This window comes from Calypte anna, chromosome 24 (assembly GCF_003957555.1).
Source record: "Calypte anna isolate BGI_N300 chromosome 24, bCalAnn1_v1.p, whole genome shotgun sequence".
In the NCBI taxonomy this organism is placed as follows: domain Eukaryota; kingdom Metazoa; phylum Chordata; class Aves; order Apodiformes; family Trochilidae; genus Calypte; species Calypte anna.
In genome coordinates, this window is record NC_044269.1 from 5,346,925 (window position 1) to 5,358,990 (window position 12,066).

General features: G+C 44.4%; 1 protein-coding gene across 4 annotated transcripts; it reads right to left on the reverse strand.

The window, feature by feature from the left end:
* Nucleotides 1-4,605: 4,605 nt before the first annotated feature.
* On the reverse strand, nt 4,606-11,859 carry DRD2 (dopamine receptor D2). Of its 4 annotated transcripts, none has more exons than XM_030464760.1 (7): nt 11,558-11,859; nt 9,617-9,726; nt 8,989-9,125; nt 8,044-8,234; nt 7,239-7,307; nt 6,242-6,407; nt 4,606-5,752 (listed from the first exon to the last, which is right to left on the reverse strand). In XM_030464760.1, exons 1-7 carry the CDS (start codon nt 11,837-11,839, stop codon nt 5,559-5,561), a joined length of 1,149 nt encoding a protein of 382 aa, XP_030320620.1. In that variant the 5' UTR covers nt 11,840-11,859; the 3' UTR covers nt 4,606-5,558. The 4 variants fall into 4 exon arrangements, with proteins under 4 accessions (XP_030320620.1, XP_030320617.1, XP_030320619.1 ...); XM_030464757.1 differs by having other exon boundaries at nt 6,242-6,581; nt 7,221-7,307; XM_030464759.1 differs by having other exon boundaries at nt 6,242-6,431; nt 7,221-7,307; nt 11,558-11,839.
* Nucleotides 11,860-12,066: the final 207 nt, after the last annotated feature.

The window sequence follows — 12,066 nt, forward strand, 5'->3', positions numbered from 1 at the left end:
TAAGTCTCTTTAAATGCATTTCTGGGTGTGGTAATTATTCATTATCCTGTAATTATATTTAGTCCACCAGCATCACTCTTTCTTTGGTGAAGAAAGTTGTTATTTATGAAGCAGACAGTCTGGTATCATCAGAAAGACAGAAGTTGGGGAGCTGTTTTAATTATTAAAAGAAGCTTTGATTGAGGAGAACAAGCTAATTTAACCAGTGCAGCGGGTTTTCTCTTTTAATTTTTGCTAGATATGCAGGAGAAAGCATATCCATTCATCTTTTAGGCCTGACCTGGAACTATAGGACTTGCTCAAATGCCCCAGGAGATGGACAGATCAGTTCTGGTTTATTTCTTCTGAATGGTGTGAACAGTACTTGCTGGCAGTGGTTGCTGGGGTTGTTTTGTAGGCTCAGAAACAAAAACAAATTTCCATAGGCTCAGAAAAAAAAAAATTTGCTGTAAGGGAGAACCTCATAGTAGCTGTCCTTTTATCCTGACTGGGGCTAGACATGCTAAAAATAAGCTGCTGTGTGTCCTGTTGCTTCATCTTGGAATATAAATACTTCTGTTGTTTGGAGGAGGGTTTGAGGGAGTCATCTGAGCACCTAATTTTCCATCAGCCATGGTGACATTCAGTTGGATTACACAGCAAGGAGAATTAAGTATCAATTGGACTTATTTAGACTTCAGGGCAGGGATTATCTTTCTGTTCTGTGTTGGATCAAAACCAAGCAGACCAATACCTCTGGTTCATGTCAAGGATATAAAATGCCATTAAAATGAAATTTCAGTTTGTTAGTTCCTGAAGATTGATAGTTTTCTGTATTTTCTATAGCAGTAAGAAGGGTAATTTTTTGTATCTATATAAAGAGAACCTTGCAGATAACTATCTGTGATCCCCAACTGTTTTACTGTTGTGCTGACTAAGCCTGGCTGAGGTTCCCATGCGTCTGTTCTAGCAGAACATCCCAGCAGGTAAACTGAGGAATTTCTGCAACAGTAAGTGCAACATGAATGTAAATATTTCTAAATGACATAGCAAAGTTGCCCAGCATAAAAAAAACAAGCAAAACATGGATGGAAGAATACTTCATGTGACCAGTTAGTTACCATTGGCATAAGCTGCCCCTCAGGGCTGTGCCATCTGCCCTGCCAAAATCCTCCACCAAAACCTTCCACACAAAACCCAGAGAGGGAGGAGGACAGCTGAGATATTCCCACTGCTGTGCTGTGCTTAGCCAAGTGAAGTCCACAGTTAGTTACTTTTTTAGGGGACATATCAACTTGTTAAAAAAATCCAGCATTAAAAATACATTGTACTTATCATAGAAGTTGTCTGCAGTGCCATAGTGCTCTGACAGCTTCTATTTATTTTCTCCATGCATAGAAGTAGTGAGTTTGTAAATTCCACAGGACTGTTCATTGTTGCCAACCAAATGCATACAGATTGGTGCTTATGTTTGACTCATCTGTGTATATATACCAGCATGACTGCTCTTGGCTAGGTACTTAGCTGTTTTTCATTCCTTCCTCCTCCAAATCCTCCCCAGTCTGCTTCTGTCTAGAAGAGAAGAGAGATGGAGAAATGTAAGAACAGTTTATTTGCTGCTTCTGTCTTTCTGCACCCTTCCTTTCCCACATCTGACTCTCCTGGCTCCAGTCTAGACAAAAGCCAGGTTTCTTGAGGACAGACTGGAATAAGGGAGAAAAAGAAAAAAATCCAACTAATGTGTAAAACAAGTCAGAACAAATACAAGATCTCCTCTGAAGGCCATCTTCTCCCAGAATGTGTTTGTATGATGTAAAGCCACAGGTGTGCTCACAGATGTGAGCAAAGCCACAGGTCCCTGGGAATCTGACCCCTTCCAGCCAAATGGCACTGGTGCTGCTTCTGGGGAAAAGAAAGAAAAAGAGCATTTCACATCAGGGTAGCTTGTGCAAGTCTCTGTTTAATTACATTTGTTGGTGTCACAAGTACTTGTGATGAGTATTATACATTCTTGACTCTTCAGGGAGTCCTGGTTTCACTGGAGATTTTCACCACGTGGGTAGTGGCTCTTTTTCCTGTTTTCCTTTCTATTTCAGCAGGATTTAATAAGCTGGTTAGAACTACTGTGATTAGTTTACTCTTCAATCAGGAAGATAAACAGTATCAGGAGTGTAGTGGGAGCAAGCAGGCAAGCACCAAGTGCAATGCAGGCAGAACTCACTGGTTTCTTCATTTAAACCCATCCAGGGGGTGCAGGGAGCCACACAGCCTTCAGCAAGCTGTGAATCACAGGGAAGAAAAGCAGGAACAGGAAGACTCAATAAGCAGAACTAAAGCTTTGGTTACAAATAATGAATCATGAAATGGGCACTACAGCAAGGGGCTTGAGTTCTTCTTCAGGAATGAAGAAATGAAATCTTCTGTGGTGTATTTTAAAAAAAATAACAGTACCCTTACTGATGACAGTCAGCACATCCTGCCATCTGGAGTCCTTGGGAAAGCAGTATTTTTTCCAGGGTGGAAGTAAGAGTGAGGACTGTGAGCAAGCAGCCTCAGGGTCTTTCTGTGATGCAGCTGACTTCTCATCTTCTCAGAAGCTTCTATAAACACCTTCCATCACAACCATGGGCTGGCTGTCATTGTGCCAGGTGCTGTACAAACAGACTGCAAAGGCTGTCCTTGCCCTTGGCATAAGTTTATTTGTTGCTAAGCCAGAGGTGCTGATATATTTTGGTCCCATCTCAGAGAGTTATGGAGGCTTGATTCATGAGAGGAAAGTGCTTAAGTTTGTTGTCTGTAAGTACAGGAGCTTTATGGGAAAGGAAAACCTGCTGCAGAGATGAGCAGGCAGGGCATTGCCATCTTCCCAAGGGCACTGGGGTCATAGATACTCCCACAAGATACCCTAAAGTCTGGAGCATGAAGTGGCTTAAAATGTCACTGGGATGAATGATGGCCTGCAGGTAATTTCTCCCAACAAATACTTGGGATGAAGTGGTACCTGTTTTGGTTATTTTTTTTTTCCCAAGTTAGCAAACAGACAAAGGACATAAGCCTCTTTTCAGCAGCATTTTGCTCCATGATGTTTGTTTTGGTGGAGTGTTTTATCTAGTTGAACTACAAGGTTCTGCATCTGGATTCAGAAGCAGAAGTTTCAAACAAGGTACACAGCATCTAAGATGATGATTTTGTCCTGAGTTAACTCTGAACACAAAGTAGAATCATGGCACAAAGTTAGGACATTCACATTCCACTTATTTTGAGGACTCACACCAGGTTGTAGTACAGGGCAAACATCACCTCTGGCAACTTCCAAATGCTTTAAAGCTTTTTTGTCTATATGCATATTATTTTCTACATTGATTTAGCTCCCCATCTGTTAATTCACTAAATGAAATGGCACCTTTCTTCTTTACTATTTCAAATATGCTAGAAAATCTAGCAGTAGCTTGTTACTGTTTTTCCACCCAAAACCCTTTTGTCTTTACCCTATGTGAATCTTTTCAGGAATACCAGGCTGAGTCGATTCCCACCACTGAGTGAATTTGCTTGGTTAAAATTGGAAAAAAAAAAAAAAAAGAACAAGAAACCTGTGGCTGGGATCTCTTGTTTCCAAATTTCTTGATTAAGAAAGGATTGGAAAGTTTTCTGTGCTTCTGTAAGAACTGTTTTTCCTCTTGCCTATAATCCTTTTAGCCTGCCTATGAAGAACAAAGGCTCCCCAGCTGTGAATCACAATGCTAAGACAGAGCAGTGACTGTCCCCATCTTACATGTTCACAATATTTTGTTCTGACAGCATCATGTAACTCCTGGTATCAACAAAATGGTGCATGTACTCTCCTGTTCAGTCAATGCATGGGACCAATTTCTGCAATTTAGGAAAACAAGGTAATAAAAGGACACCACCCCCCCCCCTCCCCTTGGCAGCTTTCTTTATCTATTCTGGAGCAGAAACTGTGTGACTGTTCTACAAACTGCATAGAGAGAAAATGGATTATATTGCTCTCTGGGTTGTGTTTTTAACACATTTAGAGAACAGCAGGTAACTGGAACTTGGGAATCTGCCTCTGCATATGGCTATTGGCATCATCTGCTTCTCCAGATCCTACATTAATTTCTAGGCAGACCTATTTCCATGTCATTTTATTCATCTTACTATATTTTATTTACAGAGATATTACAAAATATATTGTGAACTGAGGACAGGGAGTACAGTTGGTAAGTACAGTGTGGATTTGGCAATGCCAGAGTCAGAGTGGTGAAATGGTGCTGTTAGGGGGTATTGATTGTTTTAAAGCACGGAAGATTGATGGCAGAGGGTAAGGAATGCTGGAAACATCCAGACCTTTCCAGAGTCCAGCTTGGACACAGGAGCAGGTCCATCTAGGGAATTTCTTGGGCTTTTCTTCTGGCTTTTTCCAAAACAGTTTTATCTCATTTACTGTTAAATTAGGCACAATATTATTCTGCACTCTCTCTCTTGAGAGACATTAGCAAATCATATCTGAGGTGATCCTTGGCCTCATGGCACCCTGAAGTTAGGTGAGAAGAACTGGACCCAGCTTAGCTGGCTTGTTCAAGCTCACATCTGAGACAGACATGGCTGCAGATGCCTCACCTGGCACAATGTCTCCATGTGTCTACGTTCACCACACTAAAACTCCTCGCTAGTTTTGTAACTTCTTCTAAAAGACTGGAGATGAAATGCTGGTGGCCTGAAATTGCTGCTGGGCTGGCTGATAATAGATGATAGTTGCTGTCCTGTTTGGCCTGAATGTATGCCATGCAATACGAGGTATCACTTCTTCAGTTCCTCTCCATCTGGTTTTTGGCTTGGGCTTCCACTCAGTTAATCCTATTTATTCATATTTACATTGATGTAGTGGTCCCACATGAGACTTGTGCTCCCCTTCTTCCTTCTGCCTATTTCTTGTAGGCCCACATTGTTGCAGGGGTTGGATCTGTAGATGGCAGATCCTTCTTAGCCCACCTGGGGACCTCTTGAAGATTTTTATTCTCAAGGTTTCAGCAGTTTAGTGGTGGGTAAGTCAGCTCGAGGTGAAGGCAAAGCCGTTGCGTGGAGTTTCCACAAGCTCTGTCTGTCTGCTCCTATTGCAAAGCAGAAAATGTGGTCTTGTCTTTGGTGAGAATTGTGTCAATGATGTCAGACACCAGCCTGTCGTGGCAGGGGCCTGCACGTGGCTCTGTCTGTTGTCTGTCTGTGTTTAATGCACTCGAGGTTAGATGGCCACAGGCAAGAATCAAGAGAGTGGGTCTTGATTTTTGCTTCCACTTTAACCACAGTGTGAGGGTGGCTCTGAAAAGTGCCCTTGGGGTTGGTGTCCCAGAGTCCAAAGGTCACCTCGAGGGATGAGGGAACCTCCCATGTCAAGGTCCTCCCTCCATCCCCCCCAGGAGATGTGTGGGCATGGCACTGGTGAAATGCTCTGGGCCTCCTGCCCAATACAAGAACTTCAGACCTCCCCAGGGCTGCCCCTTAGTGTGCATGAATGGCATTGGTTGGGTTTTTTTTCCTCATTCTTTAAGAATCTGGCTGCCGTTTTGTTTCTTTTACTTTTAACAGTGGAGGATCTTCATGAAAGCCTTGCGAAATTCAACGTTGAAGGTGGTGTAAATGATGGGGTTGACAGCACTGTTGACATATCCAAGCCAGGTAAAGGTGCTGTACATTGCTGGGGGGATGTTACAGTCGCAGTGCATGTTCAGGATGTGAGTGATAAAGAATGGGAGCCAGCAGATGATGAAAACACCTGGGGGAAAAGGAAAGAGACAGGTTTTGATTGACTGCTTGAAAGCTGGACAAATCTGGGGACTATGAGAACAGGATGGGTCTTCTGCATACATAGGGAAAATGCTTCCCTGAAGAATAAGCCTTCTGTGTGCTTAAGTCTTGTATTCTATATTCTAAATATGCAGGCACTAAAGAACTTCTTTCCAAAAAATCTGGCCTTTGGAGGTGCTAGTTTCTTGCTGCTTTTTGTGTTCTAGAAAACCCTTGAGCTCTCTGTCCTCACCCCCAGCTGTTTCCTGGCAATCCAGACACCCCAGAGAGGGGCAGCTTTCTGAGCCTGTTGTACAGCACTGGGAACTGTTCCTGGCTGGGAAGGAGGCAGCCTTCCTATTGGCAACCCCTAAAGTATCCAGTGGAATGATTTCTGTGCTGGGCATTCAGGCTGGCTGCCCTAACCCTGGGTACCCCCTGGTTTCCTGCCCCAGAGGAAGCCAATGCACACTCTCACCCAGTACAATGGCCAGCATCTGAGTGGCTTTCTTTTCCTTCTGCTGTGACAGTTTCCTCCTGTGCACAGCCTTCAGAAAGGTCCTTATCTTGCCATTGGGCATAGACTGGATCTCAAAGACCTTGGCTGTGTGGGGTGCTTCTTTGGTGTGTCCATTCTTCTCTAGCTTCCCAGGGCTGTCCAAAGATGCCTGCAGGGTTGAGTTGGTGCCCCGACGAGAAGAAAGTGGCACGACCAGCTGATGGTTACTTGGTGCTGCTGGTTTGATAGTGGTTTTCTCATGGGGACTGGTACTGGATACCATCTCCATTTCCAGGTCTTCCATGTGACTCTCCACCTCCTGGACAAGAATCAAATGTCCACACCATAAAAACAAATAAGTATACAGAAAGGAGCAATGAACTTAGAGTGAAGCTGTATGATGTTGAGGAACAACCAATCCCTCTTCACCCTCCCTATATTTTTTTGGTGGATGCTTGGAGAGAGGGCAGTAATGTGGTTAAGATAAGAATACTTTTAGATAGACAGAAGTGACAGAAGTGGAGTGAATGGCTCCTGTATTGCACAGAGAGGCTATGAAATGGGAGGTGCACTGTCTCCACACCCCACAGATGTTATTTAGGTTTTCAGAATATAAATAAATAAAAATGCAATCAACAAGTGAAACCCAACAAAGCCAGTGCAGTCTGAGGCATAAAATAAATAAGAGAGGAGAAGAAAATCAAAGACACAGAATGTTAAAATGTCATGGCTTTTATAGCTGATCTTTAGGTGAGCTTAGTCTGTCTTTTAGAGCTCTATGATCTTAAACCCCCTGCTTCACTCTAAGGAATGGGAAGAATATTTAAATGTTGAGATGGAATGGTAACCTTTGTTCTTAGTTTATTTTTCTCCCATCCTACATAAATTAAATTTGCATCCTGATAAAAAGGGGAAAGCTCAGTGCTCTGGAAAGCCCCCACTTCTCTTTAACACTCACCACTTTGCGTTTATTAACCTGGAAACTCCCATTGGACTTCACAATAACTGTGCAGAGCTTCACGTCTTCTGGATGAGTGCATTTGTCCTAAGGGGCAAGCACCAGCTCAGAGGTTACACAGGCAGATAAGCAATTGGGAAGGGAAGCTGGTAAGGGAGGCAGGTGGAAATACAAATACAGGACACGAAGCAGAAAGTAATTGGTGTGAATCAAGTGGTAGGGATGATGGAAAACTACAGTGAAGAGCAGAAATGGAGGAAAGCATTCCCTGTGCTTCTCACCAAAGGGAGGAAAAGACAAAGATCTGCTCGTGTTCCAGTCTATCCCTGCCTTGCTGCCTCCTTTGCCTGACAGGACACTGACCTCTGAGTCAGTGCCCCTGAGACTGAACCTTCCTACCCTTAGTTCAGCCTGTGCTGCCAGGGAAGCATCCTGACAAGTGTTCTCACACTTGACAGGCTCAGCTGCTCTGCCCTGACAGCCATGTCTCATGCAGAGCTATCATCTCCCGGGGTGTCATTTGCACCCCAGCCACATAAACCATTTCCATTGCACTTCTTTGTCCTGACAGGACTGCCTTCTATTGCAAATAGTCTTGGATACCCCAACCCCAGCTCAGCAGAGCCAAGGGGAATGCAGCCTGGTTAATGCAGACCTGCTGGTGAAGCATCCCCTGAGACCAGAGAGCATCACTGGGGCTGCAGGACAGCCCAGGACACAGCGTTCAGCTCTGTCATCCAGCGTTCCACCCATTCGGGGAGAGGAGGGTGGGTGTTGAGGAGCAGGAAAGGGAAAGGCAGGAGCAGGGCAGAGGTCTGGTTACCTTCAGAGGGGCTTTCATGTCCGAGTCCAGGCCGTGGCTGCTGCGCTTGGTGTTGACGCGCTTCCTGCGCTTCCGGAGCACGATGTAGATCTGCACATACACCAGCAGGGTGACAATGAAGGGGACGTAGAAGGAGACGATAGAGGAATACACAACAAAGGCAGGATTGGCAATGATGCACTCATTCTCATCTGGAAGACAAAAAGTTTCAGGCTTGTTGTCCCTGCTGCTCGGAGCTGGCATCCCACTTTCCCTTCCTCTCTCCCCCTTTCAGAAGGCACAGAGATACCCAGAGAGGGAGGGGTCCAGGTTCTGTGGGGAACACTGTGGCAGCTGGAAGTGGTACCAGATCAGCAAACTCCTCTTGGGTCACAGGGAGTCACAGGAGTCTGAAGTCCCTGGCTATTGCTTGCCTTGTAATGAAGCATGGATCCCATGCTGTGTATAACCCTGGCTTCCTATGGAACTGCTGGCTGAACAGACAGTTCTTTTTTGTTCTGTCTCAGTGAATACTTATCCCATGGCTTTCTTTTTCATGAGCTCTAATATTGGAGGGGTTTTCTGTTTTAGTTTGGTTTATGTTTGATTGATTGTTTCTTGTTTGTTTGTTTTGTTTGGGTTGGGTTTTTTGGTTTGGTTTTTTTAGCAGACCAATGTTTTTATAACATTGACAAATATTGCTTAAACTTTTACATTGTCTCACAGCTCTGCTGTGTCTATAACACTGGTCTGGAACAGCAGGAGATGAAAGAAGATCCAGAAGCAGCTGACAGCAATAGTCTCTGATGACAGTGGGACAGGACATCTGAAACAGGGATGGATTGACTCCAATAAACCTAAAACCTGACCATCATCTCTGATCCTGACCGATAACAAAAGACTGTCTGGGGACCCAGTGACACCAGGAAGATGCCAGTAGCCAGCTGCAGGTGGCACAGCACTCACCTGTGTTGTTGAGGCCAAAGAGGAGAGGGCAGGAGATGGCAAATGAAAGCACCCAGACCACAGCAATCATGACCGTGACCCTGCGCTTGGAGCTGTAGCGGGTGTTATACAGCATGGGCATCGCTACTGCTGTGTACCTGCAGTGTGGAGATACAAACCCAGCCTGTTGTTATTCTGCCACTGCTGACAAACTCTCGGGGAAATTACACCTGGTTTTCTGTGTCTGAGAGCCTGGCCCAGAAAGAGAACAGAGGGCACGTCAGGTTTCAGGCGTCTCCAAGCTGTCTGTGTTCCCTGGTTTGGAAGGCGTGAGGCTGGAGCCAGTTCAACTCAGCATTTGCCTTCCACCCTCTCTGACCTGCTGACCCCTCAGTCACCCAGGGATCTGAACAGAAGGACTGAACTATGGGGGGACAGACACAGATTTTCATTTACATTCTCAAGACTGGCGCCTGCTTCTGATGGAATCCCCGCTCAGACCTCAGCTGGGTCCTTTAATTACTCTTCAAAAGAGAGCAGCTCTCACCATTTTCAAGTCTCTGAGTCACAGGTAAAATTAGACTGTATAAAGACAGCTGTGACTTGCTACCACAGGTTTGACACGACTTGGCTGCCATGGAGCCCTCACCTGTCAATGCTGATGGCACAGAGGTTGAGGATACTGGCAGTACACATCATAACATCCAGGGTTACAAAGATATCACAGTGGATTCGACTAAACCTCCACTCACCAACCACCTGCAAAGAGAGAGAATAAGGTCAATAAAGCAATTCACTGAGGATATGTTACTGAGAGGGTCTAAAGGGAGAGTTTTGCACAAAGATACCAATGCTTGCTGGTAGCTGGAGTTCTGCTCGCTCAAGAGAGATCAAAATGTTGTCTACAGAAGTTTCAGCTGGAATCAGGGCATGTGAGGTGTCAGGGAGTGTTTGCCACTGACTGCCTTGGAGGATGTTGTCCTGTCTAGTCTAAAGGTCTCAAATGATGGCAGAGCCACAAAGGAAGTGCTCTGCTCCATCCAAACCTCTCTGCAGTGCATTCCTCTGTGGGTTGGTGTGTTTTCATCATCCTTAACTCCATCCTGTTCCCCTGGATTGAGTTGGGCAGTCCAAACACCAACACAAACCTGGGCTTGTATTCCAAGGGCAGAAGAGAGTGCAAGTCTCCTCAAGGTCAGAATGAACTATGTTGGAGCTTCAAATGGACCCTGAAGCATTGCAAAAAAGTGTTAGGAAGGAAATATGGTAATTTTATACCCTGAGCACTTCTAATTGTACTTACAGCTTTCTGTTAGATACTTTTTGCAATTATACCTAGCAAAGACCAGCAGTAGAGTAGCAGGAACTTTCCTTCATTTCTTAGTCTGAATAATCAGGGTAGAAATCCTTTACTTTTTTTGGTTTTGTGTGTGTGTGTGTGAACAAAATGAATTTAATTCAGAGTGGGAATTCTTTGACACAAAACATGTTGTGGTAAAGACAAAGAACGTATGATAACACTTCCAGTTGCCAGTAGCCTTTCTCTCTTCACTTATCTTGATATTGAAACTGAACTTTGCCAATTAAGTTTGATAGCAATTATTAGGACTGCTGTATTTGACATGTGATGAAAAAAGTATATTTCCCTCTAATAAAAATAGAGTCCTACTTCATTTGAAAATAGAATGAATAAGATATCTATTCTTCAGTTATTTCTGCTCTGATATACATAACCATAGGCAGCATAAAGAAGGAAGAAAGAATGACTGCATTGAAGCTTGAGTGACAGATGAATACTTGGCGATTAAAAAAGCACTTAAGAGACAGTTACATCAGTAACTTTAATGAGAATTTGCCCAAAGGTAAAGGTTTCCAGCCAGATAGGAGCCTCTGCAAAATATGTTTCCTGAACACAGTTTCAAGCTTGTGGGAGATGCTGTACACTGCAGATGGTCTCTCCCTTAGTCTCTCCATTTATGTAGGAGAAACCTCAGAATTTTGGAGGCAGAGGATTTGTTTGCATTGAGGGTTGCAAAGGGTCCTGGCCAGGTTTTCATTTGCCATCAAGAAAAGAGGTTGGTGACAGCACTGTGAAAAACTCACTTATTGTTCTCTTTCTCTCCTATATTGTGATATAAAAGCTTTGGATTTACATCCTACTTCTACAAATTCCTTCTCTTCTGTTGTCCTTCAAAAACAGGGCTTTGATCACTGTTTGATGCAGTTTATTGGTGTGACACTCCTGATGCTGCAGACTTCTTCTTATGCTTGGAAATGAACAGTTCACCTATGCAGCTTTGGAAACAGAGGTTTTGGTCCTGTCACTCTTGACCCCTCTAAAGGCCAGATTTTCAATACAATTGGATTGTAATTTAGCCTTCTGAACAGTGGATTTTCAGGTCAGCCTCTCATCTCCAAGCATGTCCATTTCCTTGAAGAATCTGACCAACTGTTAGGAAATTAAGAACACTTTTGTTTGGGGAAATCCAAAAGGTCTGGAAGTAGCTGGCACTCAGGCTGCTAAACTTTCCCTTTCTCTACCAATTAATCAGAAACATTCAGTACTGCAAAGGAAAACTGGGTCACCTACCTCCAGATAGACCACCCAAGGCATGACCAGCGTTGCTACCAAGAGATCTGCCACTGCCAGGCTCACGATCAGGTAATTAGTGGTGGTCTGAAGGGCTCTTTCCCTGGACACAGCCATACACACCAGCACATTGCCAAAAACAATCACAAAGATGAGAAGGGTGAGCAGCATGGCATAGTAGTTATACTGAGGCTTCTGGTCTGCACTGGACTCGTTGAGTGGCTTGCTCCAGTTCCTATCACCGATGTCACCATTGTACCAAGAGAGGTTTAGGGGATCCATGGAGGTAAAAGTGTCAGGTTCCAGCTTCACCCTGCCACAAAGATGTTAAACAGACAGTCAAAGGCCAAAACCAAAACAATTATGCATGTGCTATCCCACCCTTGGGGTGCCCCAGAGCCTTTTCTGCCTGCCCTGAGCTCCTGTACAGGAATGGCTGGCTGGAAATGTGATGAAGACCCAGATGGAGGCTGAGCTGATGGTCAGATAATTATGCAGGAATGCAAGAT